Source organism: Triplophysa dalaica, chromosome 22, assembly GCF_015846415.1.
Source record: "Triplophysa dalaica isolate WHDGS20190420 chromosome 22, ASM1584641v1, whole genome shotgun sequence".
Classification (NCBI taxonomy): Eukaryota; Metazoa; Chordata; class Actinopteri; order Cypriniformes; family Nemacheilidae; genus Triplophysa; species Triplophysa dalaica.
The window spans coordinates 5,947,250-5,970,271 of NC_079563.1; the positions used below are offsets into that span (position 1 = coordinate 5,947,250).

The 23,022-nt window shown below is 35.8% G+C and overlaps 1 protein-coding gene across 1 annotated transcript; it reads right to left on the reverse strand.

Annotated features, from left to right (window-relative positions):
- Positions 1–6,348: 6,348 nt before the first annotated feature.
- Positions 6,349–17,156, reverse strand: si:ch211-243g18.2 (uncharacterized protein LOC559906 homolog). The gene is made up of 9 exons (XM_056736620.1): positions 17,101–17,156; positions 14,808–15,205; positions 13,632–13,714; positions 13,396–13,552; positions 11,741–11,905; positions 10,140–10,265; positions 8,758–8,975; positions 8,620–8,648; positions 6,349–6,856 (listed from the first exon to the last, which is right to left on the reverse strand). The coding sequence occupies exons 2-9, from the start codon at positions 15,198–15,200 to the stop codon at positions 6,741–6,743; spliced, it is 1,287 nt and encodes a 428-aa protein (XP_056592598.1). The 5' UTR covers positions 15,201–15,205; positions 17,101–17,156; the 3' UTR covers positions 6,349–6,740.
- Positions 17,157–23,022: the final 5,866 nt, after the last annotated feature.

Genomic DNA, 23,022 nt, shown 5'->3' on the forward strand with positions numbered 1-23,022 from the left:
ATTTATTTGATAGGGATGTTGTCGACATCTTCTGGTCATAAATACACTGCAGTCATTGGTACACATTCTGTCACTAGCATATACAAATGATATTAATGCTTCTAAAAATGACCTACAGGTCACCTTAATTTCAGTTAATAACGTTTACCCTGCAATTCAGCATTATATTTTACTACTAACAATTTGAACACTTTGGATGCAAACAACCTCTAAGTACATTTTTTTTTAAATGATCATTTGTATCAGGCTCTGATGTTTATTTTAAAAGTCTTTCACTTTGATACCAAATAAGACGTATCCATTACAATTACAGTAAAAATACTGAACTTTAACGCAGGAGCCTGATAGAAACGCAAATTTTGGAAGAAAATCTCAAACTACACCTAAGGCTTTACATTCCTGTGTTTAATTGATATGCAATAACAAAACAGTGCTTTTATAATTTGTACCACCACATGACAAATCTTCTTTAATACATTTAAGGAATAATCTAAGATATAAATCAGTACACAAGCTTGTTAATACCTATGAAAACAAATATGTTGACACAAGGGGGCGCTGTTCGTCCGCTGATGCATGCGTTGTGCGGAGCTGACACACTGATGCACACTGTTTCTTAGCTCCTGAACTCTGTAACTGTAAGTGTTTGTTTCTTTGATTTTCAAGCTATTTTTGTCTTCTCAAATGTGTGTCTTGTTTGGGCAGTGATTTGTTTCTATTTTCCAAATGACTGTGGGGACAGCAGTCTTTTAGTAGTAAGATAAAAAGTAGGCCTGTAGGCTACTATAGGTTTCAATGTGGGATTTGTACTTTAATAAGTAACTATAGGCAAAGGATTTAGTTTGTCCCGCTCTCGTGATCACAGCTATCCGGCAAGTTCCACCAGAATGTGTCATTAACTAGCAGAATTTCTTAGAGCTGGAAAAGAGATAATTAAAGTGCTCTGGAAATCAGTCCGAGGATTGAATGTCTCAAGAATGTTAATGACACATTTGAAGAGAATCAGAGGAAGTGTGCGATACCTACAACTTGATCAGAAGGTTGTGCAGTGACATAAAATCTCTTTAAGTCCTTCCATGCATTTAATGACAATGAACTCCAATCTTAGTGACATGGATGTCAGTGAGTCTTCTAGCTGGTATGAGTGGGGTTTTGTGTTTATGGGTTTGATTTTGATTTCCCGATGTCTGTTATGCTTAGGTTTGTGAAGTGGGAAAGCAGCTGAATATTCCCTTTCTGGAAGTCAATAACACCTGACACCAACTGTACCATAACTTTTGTTTCTTAAGCTCATATTGGGCTAAAAACATCCCTTTCACACAAATTGGCAAGCGCAAGATTGTGATCCCCAGAGAATCTTCAGTCTTTAGCTTTGATTTTGGATCCGAGCCAGTTGAAAACATTCATGATAGTCAGTTACTGTAGGTATATCATGTCTTGCTAGGGTACTCACTAGGTTTTAAGTAAGGGATAATGTTTAGGCAGCCAGTTGTTATCGCAGAAATAAACCCTGACAATGTGATCTTGTATCTGTCATGATTCTGCCCCATCATGTCACGTTTCTCTTGATCTAGTGGCAGGATCATGACAGAGCCCCATGTTTTGTGTGGAGGGAGCCATATTATTGTTGTCATGACTTAATTTATGTTCTCTCCAGTCTCGTCTTTGTCCCCGCCCCCTTGTTTCCTCATAATTCCTTGTTAATGATTTGATGCCCTGCACCTGTTCCCCTCTTGCACCTGTTCCCCCCCTTTATAATGCCCAGGTGTTTTCTGTCCTGTGCTGGTTCATTGTGATCTGTTTAGTGACTTCTTGTGCTTGTCGGTCTAGTGTAATGTAGTCTAGTCTAGTCTAGTCTAGTGTAGTCTAGTCTAGTTATTTGCTGTCCATGTCAAAAGTAAATTTTAGTCTTGTTTAAGTGTAGTTTGTCTTAGTCCTGTCTTCTCATTTTATTATATTCCCATGTTTTGTTATGTTTTCCTTTCGTGTTTTTGTTTTGTATTTATTATTAAAAGTCTTGAATTTACATTTATTCATTTAGCTGACACTTTTATCCAAAGTGACTTACAGATGAGGTAAACGATGAAAGCAATTTGGACAGCATAAGGACAACAAAAAGCATAAGTGCAATAAAAAAGACTGGTCTCATATAACCCATCACAGACTACAGAGCGTAGAATAGAAATAGAAGTCAGTACTGATCGGTCAGGTGTTGACCGAAGAGATGTATTTTCGGATGATTCTTCAAGATGGTTCCAGAATCTGGAGATCTTGTAGCAGCGTTGTTAAAACCCTTTACCCGCTGACTGTTCATGGGTCCTCTGTCCATGTTCCCTCACCGATCATGAGAGCATGCACCAGCCATTACAGGACCCAGCAGAGAGAGGGATCATAGCGGGAGGGTTGATACTGCCGGGTTCCCCTCAGGCTCCCTGACGGTGTTGAGGCCGCCGGGTTTCCCTCAAGGGTCGAATCCCCCGGAATCACGTTCCCACCACAGATATACATTACACATATCTAAAAAAAAAATCTGGGTTACCGTTTGTTATTAGTTTTGAGAGGTTGATATCTGGGAATAACAAACCTGCACATGTCGTGACTGGCCAATCAGAATAAAGCATTTCAAAGAGCCGTGTAATAAAACAGAGTTAACAAATACAGACACATGATTTTCTTAACAAAGGGAAATAATGGTTTGCCCCAGACATGTAGGTATACTGTATGTCTAGACTGTGCGTATGTACCTCTAATATTTGTTTTCATAGAGTAAGCCTGTGCTAATCTTAATGGTGGGGCGATCAACCCCAATGGTTTTAACAGCTTAAATGCCCCTTTGCAACAATAATTTGCGGGTTTTGTGTGTTATTCAAATTCTGCAAGTCGCATTTCATGACTTTCTCAGCAGTGTTATTGTCGACTTTCTTTTAGGAACATAAGCGTTTAAGAAACTCTTGCATCTGAGCAGTAAATGAACTTGTTTGTTCCCACAAATTATATTATTTATTAATTATTGCTTGCTTCACTGGCTAGTGTACGTCATTTAACCTACCTGTGATCTTTCTTATAAAGTTTTTAAATGAGCTGCATTCACATGCTTGCTAAATGTCTGCACTCTTGCGTATCATATTAGAAAAGAGTTGTGTCTTATAACAGAAGGGCATGGTTTTGGTCTTTTTATTGATATTTTGAGAAAGTTTGACTTAATATAATATTTGTTGCAAACACATGTTCTTACAATTACTGTAAACGTAAATCTGTGTATTATATCTTGTGTAATCTTGATAGGATTTTTAGATTTGTGCCTTTTCTATACTTTACATTTTATTTAAATAAGAGGACCTTTATAAAATATGTTACTTAAAAAACAAGCCTTTGATAATGTAAATAATATGAATTTGTAAATTGGTACTTGATGGATTACTTGATAGAGAAAAACAAAAATCTAATTCATTAAAGTCTATATATTTGATGCATATAGTTTTTACAACACACAAAGCTTTTTGATTTGGCTTCTTTCATAGTTATTTGATAGTGGAGAGAAAATATTTAGTCTAAAGCATAAATTGACTTTATTTAAACCATTTTTTGCGTAGACACGTTTAGTCAATATTTTAGAATTGTGAGAAGACTAAAAAGCTTTCCTGTAGCTCAGTAGTAGGAGCATTGTGTTAACAACGCAAGGTTGTGGGGTTGATCCCAGGGGATTGCAAATACCTATGTAAAATGTATAGGATAAAGCAATGTAAGTCGCTTTGGATAAAAGCGTCTGCGAAATGCATAAATTTAAAAAACAAGTAAAGCACAGGTGTGTGTACAAACGTCTTGAGTGCTACAGGAAAGATCTTAACATGCACTTTTACTGTCAAAGCCAACCAGCTGACAGACAGACAATGATGATATAGCAATGTACAATGGAAAGAGCATTTTTGGTGAATAGTGTTTGTATAGTTGCTGGTTATGGTTAAGTGGTGGAGTTATCAGTTTTTATAAGATATGTTAAACTTTGTTTTGTTTAAATTTCATCACTTGTGTCAAGTTTATTTAAATAGCATTTTACACACAATAGTTATTCCAAGTGCTTTCCATAGACGTGATAACAGAACAATAATGACACATCATGACAGTTGGCTTAATTTAGTTGCTTAAATATGACTATGAATACCAGTTTCTGATTTCAAAAGGATGGCTTTTATTTTACTGAAAGACATTTTTGTTGCAACTGGTGATTTCATTAGTCTATGGGCATAGTGTGTCTTATGGGTTGTAGATTATTATTTTGCTTGTTTGGTAGATCTGTGGTTTTTTCTGCATGGCTATAAGAAGTATATTTTTGTATTGCACTAATTCAGAGAGATATGAAGGACATCACACCTAAAATGAAATACACTATGAACTATGAAACTATGAACTATGAACATTCAACATCATAGACCCCTAAAGAAATTCAAGAAGAAAATACAGAAAGAGATGTCTAAAAAATGACAAGTCTGTTCCCCTTATTGAGAATGAGACTGAAGCGATCCATAATTACTCAGTAGACTTGTATTCGTCCTATACACAGACACCAACATATGACTTCAGAATACAGGTGTTGCCTTTGGCATACAAATACATTAGCTTAAGCAAACCTGTACAAAAGCTAAAAAAAGAACCAGCATCATATATGTACAAGTGGGTTTTGAGGCATTATGCATATTGTGTATGTTTAAGCTTCAGGGTGTGGTATGGAAAGTCTTATGCTTGCCTTATTTCTACACATCCCCTCTCAAAGAATCATGTTTCCCTGAAAGAATAGACGATTCTTCAAAAGTAAAAAAATAAAAGCTTTTTTCTGAGAATTAGTTACTATAGAAACCTCTTTAGTGTGGGAGGAGCATTGCTTTGAATTTGGACAGTGGGTGGTGATAAAAGTATGTTTTCTCAATCATCATTGTGGAACATTCTTTTCCCACCCGTCCTCATGTTCCATGTATGAAGTAATAAGCTACATACTGTATATCATAGCAAGAAGCACCAGCATTATTTCAAGGATTACTATGAAAATGTACTTCTGAGTTATGTAAAAGGGCAGTCAACACAGAATTTGTGCACAGTACATATAAAATACAGTACATGTAATGATAAATAAATAATAATGAAGAACAGTAAATGTCATTCAAAATATACAATGGCTATGGTCTTTTGGCATGACATCAACTGCTGACATCCAAATTTCCTTCCAAATTCATTCTGGATTTAGACCGGTTTCTCACCGTGTCTTAGTGTCATCTTCTCCTCATGACCGCCAGATCAGTGCAGAGATCAGGTCAGATTGCTAAAGCCCCTCAATGGCTCCAAATGCCAAACTCCTCTTCAGTCCACACCAGACTATCAGGCTGCAGTCACTGGCCAACAGATCACATCAGAATGGCGTCAACAATCAGGACTTAATGGTTTTGGCATGAACCTCATTGGCCATAATTGTCAAGCAGGACCGCATAAAAGCGAACAAACCTCTAACTTTACAATAAACCTAACTTACCATAAGCCTTCATTTCATGTTTACATATTGTACATTTTATGACAGTGATTTTTGTGTGTTCTTATCTAAGTGTTCTTATCTAATGATGACCAAGAACTTGTGAAGATAACGAAAGTGCCAGGAATGACCAGGGATTTCACTTTAAAGTAAAATGTCTAAAGTTGTATGAGTACTTTACAATACTGTAGTATTTGTATTATTTCATTATAATAAAGTATAGCACACGTTTGTTATATTTGCCTATTATTAACTTCATCTCCAAACTGGCCTGCCATATAAATGTCATATTCTTTATACAATTATGGTTTAGAGAAAATAGAGGACTCTTCAACGGGTGACATTGTGGTATACGATACATTAATTGTTTCTAGAATTAAATGCATTGACACCTTCTGATTGTCTTCAATGAGAAGAATATAACATTTTTTTAAACATTCAATTCTGGTATGCATGTATATGATGCCTTAAATGTCTAATGTCTTTGCATAATACAACAACTGGCAAGTTTTTTAAAGAAAGACAACTCAAATACATATTTCACAATGCTTTTAGGTTTCGAATAATGATTTGGATTTTAGTTAAAAAAAAGGAGTATTTCAAGATGTGATGGATGAATACACAGGCGTATTTTTACACCTGTGACTGGTCCACCTGCTTGTACATTAGACCAGTTGGTTAAAAGTTAACAAAACCTCTAGCCTCTTTTTTATGTAACAGGTTTAATATTACGTTTCCGATGTACCCATTTCGGTAGGCTACACTCTCGTCAAGTGTAACTCATATTATGTGCAAAATTTTGTATTACTCATTGGTCACAAACAGACACAGTTTGTATGTAACAGTTTATTGCGTTACAGTTAAAGACTGACAGATAAAATGTTAAAAACTCAAATTAATTCATAAGTATTTAAAAGTAAATTTATTCTTCTTCACCCTACATTTAACATCCAGAAATAAATATAGAGTTCTAGAAGTTACATCACGTCACTAAATAACAAGAACATTTGTTTCCTCTTCAGTGTCAGCTCTTAATCTGATGGTTTGCCCTGGTAACTTCAGGTCTTTGTTGTTTGTGAAATGAAAGTGGATCTCCTTGAAAGACCGGGAGCGAAACAAAAGTCTGTGTTATTCAGGAGCCTCTGGGGGCCCAGGGTAATGTGGCTCCTAAATGGACAATAGAGGCTTTTATATGAAATCACACAGACGGTCTTGTTCTTTTTTACTTCTTTGACTCTTCAATCTGTTCCACCTCGCTGGATTCATCCACCACTTTACCATTGATCATGGTTTGCGTGACCACCTTTACTATCTTACGGGTACGGACGTCAGGCTCCTCTGCAGAGAGAGAGAGAGAGAGAGAGAGATCAGATTCCATTCAATCGGACAGACCACGCTCTTATGCACTGTGCTGTAAGCTCTGTGTTGCTATGGACGGTTGTGTTATGGGAGGTAACTGTGTGTGGCAGTGATTAATATGTCATTAGTCTTTGGTTCCAGACGGTTTGGAGCGCAGGTGAGAGGGCAAATTTACTCTCAGGAAGGTAAAACATTCCAGAAAAAGGTCTGCTCTCGGCTTGAAGGTTTATCAAATACTGTTATCAAGTTGGGATGTGTCACGATGGGGCAAAAGTCATCTAAAACAACGAGATGATTATCAAGGTGGATTTTTTTTTTTAGTTCATTCTTTTTGTTTTGTTATTTACTACTCCAAATTTCTTTTCTTCCATTTCGTTTCGTTTTATTTTAGGATTTTTTTTTTCATCCAACAAATATATTTTTTTTACCAATTTACAGTGCATTTACTTTTGTGTATAAAATTATAAACGGAAAAGTTTACCAAAAAGATTTCAATGGCGTATTGGCAACACACAACCCCAAAATGGATCGTTTATGTAAAGCTTTGAAAAGAATGATTTTGACCTGTAATCTTACAAAATTTGAAAAATCAGCAATGACCAGTTTGTTGTGAATAGTTTTTAGTAAACAGGAACTTGTTCGATAATGTGAACAACACTGTATTAATATGGAATTATAAACAGTTTGTAGATTACTATCATTTTTGGAGTATTTTAGATTATTTCTCCACTTTTAAAGCTAGATCTACAAAAGCCAGATCAAGTTTTTGAATTTAATCTTTCAAAATAGACACAAATTAAATTTCCAGTGCTGTTAAACCTGCTGGAAAAAAAACTGAATCCTGCCCAAAACACAATAGAAAATGTAATGGATTTAATGGTTATAGTCCTTATTGTATTGCAAACTATAATGGTGTCTACTGGTGTGTGATGGATTCTATTGGTTAGATATCCCTGCTGAAAAAAACAATAGATCCCATTAAATTAGTTAAATAAGTAATAATGGTTATAAAGGGATTTGCATTGGTTTTAATGAAAACTGTAATGGTTCTACTGGTATGTGATGGATTCTATTGGTATAATGCGTAAAACACACTACAAAAATGAATTTTGTAAAGGTCTTAATGGAAAAATCTAATGGCTCATAATTGTATTTTAGTGGAAACCATTAGAATTTATGTAGGAGTTTCTACGTACTTTTTCAGCAGGGATCTGTCACATCAGAACCCTTTGAATCCCAATAGAAGTCCTATTGGAATAATGCCCCAAACACACTACAAAAAGGAATTTGTACTGATTTAAATAGAAGAGACATTTGTTTCGCAATGGAATTTAATGGAAACCCTTAAACTTCTGTCATTTTTTCTATAGTTTTTCTCAGCAGGGGTATGAGATATCATTAATATTGGAAAGCAATTCGTCCAATGAAATTACTGAACTAACCAAGTTTATCATGGATCACTCAGTCAAATCAAGTTTACAAGGACTTTGATATTAAAATGAAGTTCTTCCTGTTTTTTAAATTAGGGATATGTGCTAAAACGAGTATTGCACCCGGTTGCAATTATAAGAGGACAGTGGACTAGGATGGGTGCTATTATTTCTTATTTACTTGAACCACAGCTCAGTGTTTTTGAGTAGTATGTATGTATTGCAGAATATTACGAGTAATATTACTTTGTGCAAATTTGCTTTGGTCTTTAATGAAAGTAGCCTGTGACATTACAACAGTGAAGTACTCACTCTTGGGAGGTGGAGGCTTCTCTTTAACACTACAGAGACAAATAACATGACGTCATTTAAAACACTTATTTGGCCACAGTGATTTCATATATGTGTCGTACAGATCTTGCACACAAATATAAGTATCCTGGCACTCACGCCTCCTCTCCCTCCAGCAGTCTCCTGTAGGTTGCGATCTCCATCTCCAGGTTCTGCTTGATGCGCAGGAGCTGCTCGTAGTCCGTTTTGTTGCGCTGCATGTCCAGACGCAGCTGAGACAGATTGTCCTCCAGTTGGGCCAGGGTAGCCTGCAGTCGCTCCATCTCCTGGCTGTATTTCTGCCCAGTCTCACCCAGGTTACCCTCCAGTGCCGCCACCTGCAGAAGATGTTAGGAGAGCGGTTTGCATGTGTGTATCGACATTGAACTTTGGCGCTGATAGTTGAAGTCTGGTAAACCATTTCCATGCATGTGTTTAGGCTAAAGTTTTGGATGTTGTATGTAGAGTATTACGTCCTTAAATATGTTAATTTACATATTGACGTATTGACTTTGCACGTAACTGTTTAAACTGCCAACCACCGGTAACTGATAAGGTTGAACTGTCGGTCGATATAAACTAGGTTCCTCTAAAATCCTAATGACTTTCTTTCTTCCACAGAACACAAAAGAAGATATTCTGAGAAAAAGTTGGTATCCAAACAGCACCCATTCACAGCATGGACACAAATTCAATGCACGTGAATGGGTTCTGGTCCACAACATTCCTTAAAGTATGTTCATTTGTGTTCTGCGGAAGAAAAAGTCGTACAGGTTTGAAATTAGTAAATTTAAGACATAATTTTCATTTTTTGGTGAACTATCCTTTTAAGGGTAAAAGGTTTCAAAGAGGTTTTATAATTTTGTTTTATTTGACTATTTTATGTTATTATTTCATTTCATTTCATTTCATTTTATTTTATTATTTATTTTATTTTATTTTATTTCATTTTATATCATTTCAATTCATTTCATTTTATTTTATTTTATTTTATTTTATTTTATTTTATTTTATTTTATTTATTATTTATTATTTATTATTTATTATTTATTATTTTATTTTATTTTATTTTATTTTATTTTATTTTATTTTATTTTATTTTATTTTATTTTATTTTATTTTATTTTATTTTATTTTATTTTATTTTATTTTATGAAACACCAATGATCTCATCATAAATCATATATATATATATATATATATAAATATATTTTACGTGTACCGCTTCTAGTTTGGTACTGACCCCTTTTAGATGCCATTATTCAGACAGTGAACTCTTATTTAAAAACAAACAATGCCTATGTGTCCACCAACATTTGACATAATGGAAGTAAGTAAAGTCATGAGATGGAGCACTTATGCTCTGGGTCGTTTGAATAACCAAGATGTAAAGGGCAGGGTTTTACATTGCAATGTTATGCTGTAACTCTATCAGCATTGGCCAGCTCTTAAAGTTCAGGCAACAGCAATGGTCTTTAAAAGGTTCCCCGCCTGGTACTGACCTGTTTGTGCAGGCTCTCCAATTCCACTTCCAGGTTCTGCATAAAGCGTTGTCTCTCTGTGAGCTCGCTTTGAGCTCCTCTCAGGGCTTCGTTGCTCTCTCGCACCTGCGTCTGCACCATTTCCAGCTATACACAAACAGACACACACGCATTAAGTGGATGGGTTACTAAAGTGACCTGCATGAGAGACTATCACACAACAGAAGAAAGCATAATGCAGTACATCCTGTAGAGCTGTGTGCGTTCAATGCAACACTAATTCTTTTAAAACGTCTTAATGGATAGTTTACCCAAAAAAGAAAATTCTGTTTACTTATTTCCTTACTGTTACTTTACATCAGATTGTTCCAAATCTGTATAAACTTCGTTGTTCTGCTGAACACAAAGGAAGATATGAGGAATGTCTGTAACTAAACAGATCTCATCCCCAATTGACTCCCATAGTATTTCTTTACTGTAACAGTAAATGTGGGATAAGATCTGTTTGGTTACTCGCATTCCTACTAATATCTTTCTATACTAATATCTTTCGTGTTCAGACGAAAAATAATTTATAAAGGTTTGCAACGATGTGAAGGTGAGTTGATAATGAGAGAATTTGTATCTTTGGGTGAACTGTCCCTTTAAAATGACAAAACAGTATAGAAAGATTCTGGTAGTACCATGGCACAGTAGTTATGCCATTCCAGCTAACAAAATGTATTAAGAATGTTCTGCTGACATTTTCGTTAAATTATGAAAAAGTGATTTTAAGAATGTTCCACTTACAAAGAATAATGGTTTATACGGTTTAAAGAGCATTTTTAGAGAATTTACCAATGACATAATGTTGATGAAATGCTCTTTTAACGTTACTTCAAGAACTTTTTAAAAACTGAAAAAGATTTTTTAAAGAACCATCTCTTTATCACGTTAATCTGAAGAACCTTTTTTTCGCCACAAAGAACCTTTTTTGAAACAGAAAGGTTCTTCAGATGTTAAAGGTTCTTTATGGAAAAAAAATTCTTCTATAAAATAAAAGATCGCACCTTTTTATTGTCAAATGTGCACTTTAAAAAGAGCTGGGTTGTGATTGACCCATGTTTGGTAAATACTGGACAGAACAAACCACTGGTTTAAATGACCCAATGCTGGGTTGTTTTTACCCAGCCATGAGTGGAAACAACCCAGCAGCTGGGTTGAAATAACCCAGAATTTGGGTAATTTTTAACCCAGCAGTGTATTCTGCCCAATATTTACTCAGCATGGCTCGAAAACAAGATAAGTGCCATAAGTGGCTATCATATACAAGTAAATACAATTTATATGAAAATACTGTGGTATTATAAGATAATATAGTGCCCATAAACCCATCATGGTCCCATGTCCCATGGAGCCATACAAGGGACATAAAAAAAAAAGGATTGTGTGCACTCAATAGTTTCTAATTTTCTTTTTAATTTTGATGTGGCAATACATTTGTAATTTTGAAGTGCTTTGGGGTTACATCCAAATAAATTGTTTTTTTAGTTATTGTCCAAAAAAATGCACCACCATAATAACATGGCAATGCCATGGTGCTTTAATTCATGGTGCTGGTTCTGTTCCCCAGTCGAACCTACCTTCTTACGATACCAGTTTTCCGCCTCCTCCTTGTTCTTATGAACAATGCCCTCATACTGAGACCTGAGCTCAGACAAAACTGTGCCCAGCTCTGGCCCGTGAGCGACATCCACTTCTACATTGACTTCCTCCTGAGCGACCCGAGCCCTCAGACTGTCTAATTCCTGTAGTGACAGAAAGACAATGATGTTGTACAATTTGTTAGCCAACTTTGCTGTGAAACGAACAAAACCTGTCTGTTTAATGAGATAACATGTTTGAGTAAGTGTTCGTGTCATATGTGTTTGAACAATAGGTGTGGTTTGTGTGTGAGGTTTTCAGGTCGTATGGAGTGAATGTTGGGAATCTGACTCCACGCGGTGGCACACGGCAGGTGGAAGTTCCTTCATTATTAAGTTTCTCTCAATGAATATTTCATAGCGCTGATCTCACGTTGCTCACGAACGCACTCCTGCAATGTACCACTCATACAAACAAACACTCCTGATATATCTGGACATATTATACAATCGCTTGACCGCACCCTACTTTCCAAATATAACCAGAGTGAACGTAGGCTTTTTCTTATCTTACTTGAAAATGAATGCTGCAGTCACCTCTGAGTCAGAATAATATCTTGTGGCGTGTCGACAGACAAGTGATGCTTTGAATATGTTCTTGGTGCAATTTAGTATGTAAATCGTTTCTAGATACAATTTAACACCTTGTCGCATTGCATTGCAACCATTACATGATGTATTCTAAGTGCTGCCACAAATGGTGTAAATCAAGAGCATAATTTCGTAAACAGTTGTAAAGTTAAATATATCAAAACCAATTCTATGGGTTTTCTGTTTCAGGACTACAATTACTATTATACAATTACAAAAACAGTTCAAAGACAATCTATCAAAGCATGTTAAGATCAACCAAAACTGAAAATTCTTGTGAAAATGTCATTCAAAGCCAGTACTACTTTTTATTTCTTCTGCAGAACACAAAAGAATATAATTCTTCAATTGAAGAAACAAAATTGGCCCCGTTTGACTTCCATTATAAGGACACAAAACCCATTGAGACCCTCAAATGACACGAGGGTGAGAAAATTATTGTTAATATTATTTACATATTTATTGTTAGATACCAGAATAACAACACTTTTGATAAATATTTGGCACAGACAATTGATGGGTAACTCAATCGCATCTTTGGAGGTTTGTGACCACGAGTCCACGACAGTGACACCAGAACGCATGTCAAGATTGTGGAACAGCGCGATATGTTGGCCAAACATGCACGTCTGCATTTTCGTATTTGTGTAGAGTTCGTTTCTCACCTAAAAATGACAATCAACAAACACCACTGCTAAAACTGTAGCTGTGCCACACATCTTAGATCAAATTTCACAAAATCCGTAGGGATTGAGTTACGAGCGGCTCAGAGCGTAGCCCTTGTCTATCAAAGACAGAAGGTCATGTCTCTTCAAAGGCTTTACAGGCCAATCACACATCCAATCCTGCATGCATAAAAAGAGAACCTGCGTTTGTCTGATACAAGCCAATGTACTTTGGACTGGCTGACATGTTACTGAAATTCTATCCTTACTTTACATGTATATTTTCCAAACCTTGTGAACTCAAGGAATGTCGGAATGAGGTAATTGTGTGTCACTTACCTCCTCGTGGTTTTTCTTCAGGAAGTAGAGTTCCTCTTTCAGGCTGTCCAGGTCACCACGGAGCGTGGCGATGATCTGGTCATGATCCGACTTGGCTTTCTTCAGAGCCACGCAGTCCCGCTCCACCGAATGACACATGGCACTCTCCGTCTCCCATCTGGGGTGCAAAGACACACAGTCATGACTCCTGTAGACACTCAACGTTTTCAAATGTTTTTTTGGGAAGTCAGACTCACTTGATTCTGAAATCATCTGCAGCCAGCTTGGCGTTATCAATCTCCAGCATGATGCGAGCGTTCTCCAGAGTTTTCTTCCTTACCTGCAATAAACAGAAGATGATATTACCGATAAAGTACACTTCTTTCATTATTTTATTAACCACAAATCAAATCATCACAGTGAGAGTGTAGTTCATTTCTAATGAGATAATTATCCTTGGCACATTTACAGTACCCATGGGGCAAACTGGGATTATGTTGCGTTACTCAATAGGCACATCGGTGACAGGAGAACTTGAGAGTTGACCAGTGAATAGACTGAAGGCGTGTGTTCAAAATGACTCCAGCAGACTCACCAAAGACCAGACATGAGCAGTACAGGATAAACCGACTTGGATCAGCATGGGTGATTATTACATGAGCGATAAGCTTCTCCCAGACTTTAATTTTAGATATTACTTTCCTTATTTTGTTAAAAAATAACCAAGGGGAGGTAATTATTTAACAAGTGCTTGTGGGGCGAATGATCACATGGCTGTGCCGACTTTCTGTACAGTACTTACTGTACTGTACATACCATGAGCCACAAGGGCTGAGAAATATTTGTTTTTGTTTAAAAATAAACAAACATTAAGAAATATCTTGATTTTTAATTGTGTAGATCATTTTTATGGTTATTTAGTTTTTTGACGCCCCCTTCAAATTACCCGAGGCCCCCTAGTAGGCCTCAGCCTCCCAGCCTCAGCCTCAGCCTCCTAGTTGAGAAACACCGCTCTATACACATCTTAATGTAAGCTTTTGCTCTAGAATAAATAAAAAAGTTTTTTTTTGTCCCTAATATTAATGAAACCTGATTCGGAGACAGCATTCAAAATGTTTAGTGGAAAAACATGATAAAAATTATCATTTTGAAATGATGTGATACATATTGTGCTACGTGTGATATGTTCAAGGGAAAATACCTATTGGGTAAATCTAATAAAAATGTTACCATTATTGCAATATTTTGTAATTTTTGCATCTCAATAATATGTTATATTCAATATATTGTCCATGAAAAATGTTTGAGGGCATTGCACTTTGTTGTGGTATGATGAGTAGTGATGAGTAGTGCGTGATCTGAATTAACACAAACTGATTAATACTTCAAAGCATTTAGTTTCTGGATAAAAAAAAAAAACTTTAGGCACATACTTCCTGCTCTAGGGCGTGTGCTTGGGCTAACATGGATTCGATGTCATGCCCTTTGGGTACACGCTCCAGCATCAGCTGCTTGATCTTCAGCTCCAGGTCAGCGTTGGAGTTCTCCAGGGATCGGACCTTGTCCAGGTAGTTGGCCAGGCGGCTGTTGAGGCTCTGCATGGCTTCTTTCTCATTGGTGCTGTTACCGTGGAGACCATTGAGAGACATGCTGCTCAGACCGTTTAGATCTGACAGGCTCAGAGAGGAGGAGCGGGACAGGGGCTTAGCGGCAGCAAATGAGACAGCAGCTTTGGAACGAGCGCGTCCGCTGTCCCTCAGAGACATGCTGGTGAAAGAGGGCTGCCGGCCCAGAGACAAGCTCCGCACAGAAAGACTAGATGACATGATCTCTGTAATGCCAATGACAGATGTGGTTCAGAATCTCACACGGACTCACTTAAAAATGTAGGAGAATGATCATAACCACAAATATTAAATATTATCAATACTACAAATATATGCATAAATATGTCTGTGTGTGTGTATGTGTATGTACTGTATGTACTGTATATACAATTATAGTATAGTAAGGTGACAAACAGATGATTTATAGAAGGTTTCATGGGATGCATGTGCCTGGTCCGAAGATAACATCTGATCTATGTTGTTTAATCGATCTGGCTAATTTAAATTAAATATTACTTTATATTAACATTTGATTGTATCATAAAATGTATTAAATTACAATTTGTTGAATATTATTGTATATGAATTTAATAACAATTTGTTTAATGGGTTGTTTACCTTTGTCGTATTTAAATTTAGCCAAAAATAATAATAAAACTGACTAGACATACTTTTAACTTTCTAACGTAATTTACTTGTTATTTATTTTGCTTACCAGTAACAATCTCTTTTCATTGCGGATGTGTACCGGAAATTACATTTGGCCCTCAAAAGTGCTCATCCGCAGTAATGTTTTGCTTTGAAACTGTTTATGTTTATTTATTTATTTGTGTTTGTCAATCATGGATACCCAACCAGGCTATCAAGTACCTTAAAGGTTCTTAAGCAGGTTCCAGTGAATGCTTGAAAATGTTATATTTTATCTCTAGAACAGAAATTACAATATAAAATGATTAGTTTAAATATTAATTTAGAATGATCTCACTGCATTAACATCTTATTTGGGAAAAATCAATACAGTGTTAGATGTCATTCTTAACATAACATATGTAAGAAATCTTTTAAATTAAACATAGATCACTTAATGTGATTTTATCACATTAATGTTAACACTAAAGTTTAGATTGAGAATTTTATCTTTGCTGATTGGACACTGGTGGTAAATAAGACAAAAACAGGTTTGGAAACAATGAGATAAAACATTATAAATACAGGCTTAAGGGGTTAAAACCTACTTTTATATTTTTTCAATGTTGAATTTCACAGTTGAAAGTAAATGTCCGACCTGTGTCTGAAGTGACTTCTTAACTCTGGGCTGTTTAAGGGAGTCAGTTCACACCTTCCTAATCAATTCATCTCCTGTCATGAAGTGATAACCGTCTGACAGCACTGCTACTGTACAATATATAACTCTGAATTAAGCTTTTGTGCTGATATGGGACCAGAAATATGACTCACATTCAGAGGTATATAAGTATTTTAATTTATATACAGATACTCAGAGTATTGACTTGTAAATAGATTTATTACAGATAATTAGATGACAAACATATCTTGAATTATATATTTTTCACATATGTTGCCCAATAAAGCTCATTTATTCTTCAAGGTTAACCGTTGAAATGCTTCTTACACATTTTACCTATTTGTGTTTTCTTTTCAGTTCTGTATTAAGTGCATCATTCAAAGCACAAAAGCTTATTGAATGACACGATGTAAACGGAGAATGCATTGTTGTTTTGTGTTGGCACAATTAACTAGTCACCTTACTCTAATATAGGGTTTGTTGTCTTGGAGACAATGCTGCTTGTATTGTCTAAAACCATGTCACTTAACCTAAACCATCTCATCTAACCTTTACAATTCGTTTTTAGATGTGGTAGATCTACATTCGAATAAATGATCCCCAATGACCCATAATGCCTTTCTTAAACGGACGCCTTTTCTCCAAACCATTCAAAGAATTGTGTGTTATGTAATCCCTTTTTTATGATCTTTGCTTTAAAGTATAATCGACTGAATTTGGTATTAAGACATTTGGTGTATAAAATCAATAATATGAATAAATTGTTGATCCATATGTGGTCAATGCATCAAAAGCAGACGAAAGTATTCATACCTGTTATCTGTGGACGACCGCTTCTGATGTGCGTGGAGAAGAGAGCGTTAAGCTGTGGCCAGTACCTAACGGTGCCTTCATGTAGGGCTCGGGGCAGGGGGCGTGGCCTCCACTACCTGAACACCTGTGGGAGGAGCCTATCTCCTCGCTCTCTCCACAACTGGACTTTTTCACATCGAAAAGAAGGTGTAACTCAAGACATGGCATGAAATATTCAACAGGTTTCTGCCGTATCGTGAACAAAGAGATTGAAGACACAAAGCCGGCTCTATGTGCCTGCACAACAAGATCTATGATTAAACCCAGGAAGCCGGAACAGTGTTTACAATCCGTTACTTATCTTCTACTCTTCTCCCTGAAGTAGAGGACTTTTCAGTATTTTCTCATTGATTTCAAAGTGTGCTTTGCTAAACAGAAGCTTCAAGATGGGTGCATCAAAGTAATCTTGCTTGTTTTGGACAATTTCGTAGTACTTTCTAATACTTATATGTTTGAGGGTTGCTTTAAACAAGCTAACGTTTTAAATTTGGTTAATGTGTCTCTCACTTTTTGTGCTAAGGACATAAATGAATAGATCTGATGCTGTTGTTTTGGGAGGGGGTGCTACTGTTTTAAGGAACTAATGGTTGAAAAAAAAAAAAAGTTGGAGACCGAAGCCATACGTTGCTAAAGAAATAGTCCGTTTAATACAATTTAAGGTACATTGCCGGATTTATACTGGTTGGCTTTAATTGTTTTGCAAGAGGTTTAGGGCACTTGTCGAGTTAAACAAACTAGGTTATGTTTGGAAACCAGCTAAACAAGAATATCTTGTGGGTGGGTATCTTAATGTGGGCCAATAATGAAACCACATGGCAACGTCCTGGCAACCAATAACAACACCCGTTACGTTTATCATGACCGTACAATATGCATGACCAAAAACCTAAACATATTCAGCATTTAAGACTACATTCATGACAAAAACTAGTCACATAAGTCTGTTTTTTAAAAAACTAGTTTAAACAGTCGTATTACCAAAAGTGAGATAGCCAAGTCAGATTGAGAGACAGTGTGGTTAACAGCGTTTAAATCTTCAGAAGCGCACAGAGCTAATCCTTCACTTACTGTAAACTGTGTCATGGGAAAAGGAGTTTAGTAACACGACTACAAGAGGTTTATTGTGTCACTGAAGTCTCTGTAAACACAATGACATATCCAGATCGCACAAAGCTGGAGTCTCAGGCTGCTGCCAAACTACATGGCACTGTTGGGATGGATTGGATTCACACTCAGGTTACAGACTTGTGTCGGTGTTTGCTCCGGTTTCTGTACGTGTCTTTTAAACATGCGGCTCTGAGAGCAACTTACCCACATTTCAGCACATTTTTACACTGATGTTCAGACAGACTGCAGTGAGAAACCATTTGAAAGGAATTGTTTAGGTTCCTGTGTCTCTCTACTGGCACGATATATAGCTGAGCTTGACCGGTAGCTGAATGAGATGTTTAGCACAATATCAAGAGTCAAAAACATTTTGATTTGGGCTTGGTTTGTTCAAATTCTTAAATACAGGTATATGATATTTTGAATATGAAATTATGGAAAATACAGTAAGTAAAACTATAATACTAACTGTTCTATTTATATATATATATAATAAGATGATTGATATAATATAACGACTGAAGGCTACCAGTGCAGACATCAACAAGTTCGCATATAATAATAAAAATGAATATGTTTGCTGTTGGACAACAACCTCGTATCTCAATTTTTCCTCATTTCATTCATCGATTTTTTTCATAAATCATTAGCCTACTATTGGTCATCATGTTTTATTGTGGGGTTTGCAAATATTTACACAGGACCAATATAAAGTATTGAACTTGACTTGTTCCAAATCTGTATACATTTCTTTGTTCTGATGAACACAGAGAAAGACATTTGGAAGAATGCTTATAACCAAACAGTTCTGTTGGATACCATAGTAGGAAAAATTACTTTATAATTTCTTTGTTCTGTTGAACACAAAAGAAGATATTTTGAAGAATGCTGGACAGCAAACATTTCTTGGGCACTTTTGACTACCATTGTAATATTCTCTACTTTGGTAGTCAGTGGGGTGCAAGAACTGTTTGGTTACAAACATTTATCCAAATATCTTATGTTCAACCGAACAAATAAATGTATTTTAGAGAGTGTGTTGGACAGTCCGATGACACAATATAGTAATGCTTAATGTACTGCTACGTGCAATGGGCAGTAAAATGTGTCGATATGTACAGAAATTATGTATATGAAGGAATAAATCATTTATAACAATAATATGATAAAATATACTTTTATTCAACATTTACCAGATGCTTTACCCAAAGAGACTCATGCATTTTTGTTTTTGACTATGTGCAATCCCCTGGGAGCGAACTCATGAACTTGCTCTAACCACTGAGCTACAGAAAAGCTTCAAATATGGAAAAAAAAATCAAATATAGACATCAAATATTTATAATCCAGTAGGTATATAATAATAAAAATAGACGGGTTTATCGGATGCATGTTCCGGCCCGAAACTTCCGGTCTGTGTTTGTTTATAATTGATTTCATATTGAATCTACAGCAAAATTAAAACCCGTCCCTCAAACTGATCTCACAAAACACACATATGAGGGACCTGGTTTACAAAGTGCCATGAGATTGTGTTGAGACTGCAGATCTGGCCTGCTTGTTTAACTTCACATACTGTTTGTCTAAGACTCTAAATGTTTTTGTTTTACAGTAGCATGAGGAGGTGGGGTTGTTTGTCATGTGTCCTTCCCTAAACCATATTTAAGAACTTTTTTAGAACGGAGCTTTGGCATGTTTAAGCCCTTAAAAGGAGACATCTATACAGTTCACTCAAAACTGACAGATCTGTGAACTGTTTACTTACCTAAAACATAATTTTTTTCTCGGTGGAACAAACATGTAATCATTTAAAGACTACTCATACATTTCCAAACAAGATCCAAATTAAACGGATGATTCATTTATACTCTTTTTAAGCAGTACGTTGTAAACAGTTAAGCTTAAGATCTGTTGTAGTCAGAGTCAGTGAGTCGATTTCCAATTTGTAAATGAATCAGTGACTCATAAACAATTTGTTCACATAGATTTGGATCAATTGATAAAAATGCAGTTCAAATGTCTATGACTGAATGAGTCATTCACTGATCTCAATGATCTTTCATTTTACAGCCCACTGGAGGGGAAGATTATAGTGACTAAAGACTCCAATTTCACTCTGTTTTCCACACAAAGTTTCTTACATTTATGAAGCTTTTCATGCTCTTTGTAATTTTTGGACCTTAACATACAATATGGCACTAAACTGCATGAAGAATCTTCAAAAGCCAAACTCCTTTTTAGTATTTCACAGCGTGCTATAATAAAAGTGAGTAAATAATGACAGTGTTTTCATTTTTTTGGTGAACCATTCCTTTAACGCATTATTCAGTCATGGCTCAGAGACAAAAATCCTGATGAGAAATGGGATGTGGCTTATAGGGGACTGGTGATAGACAAACATGCAAAAAGACAAGATAAAACAGACTCAACCTAAGTACATACATGCCATGAAGACATAGAAAATGCTTATGCAAACAAAAATGCAAACAAAAGAGCTCTGCACATCAGCACCATCTTCTTAGACATGTGCATGCTATATTTGCGTCACATTTTAAGCACACATTTCACATTTCTGTGAAAAAATACACGTCTTTTCCCCGAATCTTTGCTGATGTCCATTTGGCTAAAGGGCAGAGCTAGAAACTGTCACTTTACACCACACATTTACATGTTTATCATGAGAGGATAACACAAATGATGTGGTTGTCCTGAGGAGTGGTGTGCTGTTGGCACACACGTGTTCAATATGTTTTTTAGACTTCAATAGAAACAAAGGGTAAATTTAGCTGTACATTGGCAACCAATGTTAAATATCTCACATACATATTTAAATGCTTAAATTGGTTAATTTAAACCGATATTATTGCATATTTTGAAACAGCCCAGTATTGTTTAGACAGTGAACTAAATTATATTTAATAAAGCACGAATTGGATCATTTCTGTAAAATAATTTGTTGAAAAAATCGGACAGGGCAGCGCCACATCTGTGATGCTGAAGACAATATCACCACCCTGTGGAAGTTTAGAGAAGTACATTTAATTACACATTTAAAATGGCATAAGTTCGGCCAAAGTCATCGTCTGTGGACAGCGTTTATTGTGTGAAGATGACGATATTTTGCTAAATATCTGATTTTGTGAACAACGTGAGGGTGCATTTAATGTTTTGGAGATGGGAAAGGAACTATTTTGTTAACCTGTTGATTTATTCTGTTAACACTTCTTGTTACTGTCTTTTTACTAAGAAAATGGAAATGTAGGTCAATTTAATATGTTATTCACTATTTGCTGTTGAGACCTCGTAAAGCTTGAATTAAATTTGAATTTTATTGTATTGTAATTATTAAAAATGCATTATATTGTTCTTATATTATTTATTCACCCTCATGTTATTCTAAACCTGTGTGTCTTTCTTCTGAACTATCTGGTACAAAAAGAAATATAAAGTCCATAAGAAGTGACAGAAGGTGGCAGTAGTGAGCTTTATTACTGCTGGTGCTATACACACACAGAGATGTGACCAACTGACCAACATTCATCTTCTTCAGTAGATGAATGTTTCCATTTAGTAACACACTAAAATATAGTTTTACATACATAAGTATAAGTTTTACAAACGAGAAAGAACTATAGCCAGCAGGTTTTTATACGTTATTGATAGTCAAATGTAACTGGAACATATACTCTACTAGTACACCTGCGTGAACTTGTGTGGAGCTTCACACATCCCTAAACATCACACTGGAATCACGTTAAAACTGTTGTAGTTATAAAAAGTTATAGTTCTGAGAAGAGGTCTTTGGCAGGTCATGTCAAAGAGGACTACAAACTTGGAAAATAAACTTTGAATAAAAAGTGCATCAGTGTGAGGTTACTCAAATCAGTTAAATCAATAATAGTACTGATCATCCAGTGCAAAGTCAGGATGCTGCCCCTGACCCCACTTGACCTCTGATGACCTCTGTCACACTTGATTAGTCTGGACACACCCCTGTAGTCCACTGCCCAAACCCTCTCACTTTCCAATAACACTCACCCCAGGCGGAGAACAGTGATGTATTTACATCAAGTCAAAAAGCAAAACACAGCGGACACAAAACAATTAAATGTTCATCACCTTTTACATACAGCAGGGTCCAAAAATCTTTTTATTACACTTATCATTTAACAGATCATGTGTTTGAAGCAAATTTGAGATTTAGGATTGTAAGCCTATTACTGTACTAATAAACAAAAATATACATTTATGATGTTTACTTTAACTTAGTGTTTTTGGTTGCAATATGTTTAAATGTCTTTATTATTTTGGAGAAATATGGATCATCATGCTTTGTGGAGTTCAAGTGCATTCTATCATTAAAGCAAAATGGAGACATTTCACATATATAGACTGTTTTAAAGACATAGCTCATCTAAAAATAAAAAAATATTTCATAAATCTCATGTCATTCTTAATCTGCATGACGTTTTTCAGAACACTAAAAAAAATAGTTTTAAGAACATTGACCAAATAACATTGACCCAGATTGACTTCCATAGTTTGGACATGAAACCACTAAGACATTTCTCGAACTATCTTTTCTGTTTTACAAAATAAAGACTCATGTACAGATTTTGAATGACATGAGGGTAAATAATTAATGACAGAATTTCTATTTTAGGGTGAAGTGTACTAAATCTGAAAAAAAACTAAACAGAAACATTTTGACTAGTGTTGACTAGCCTCAGACATTTGGACCCCGCTCACATTTTCATTGCCAAACTGTGCTAAAGT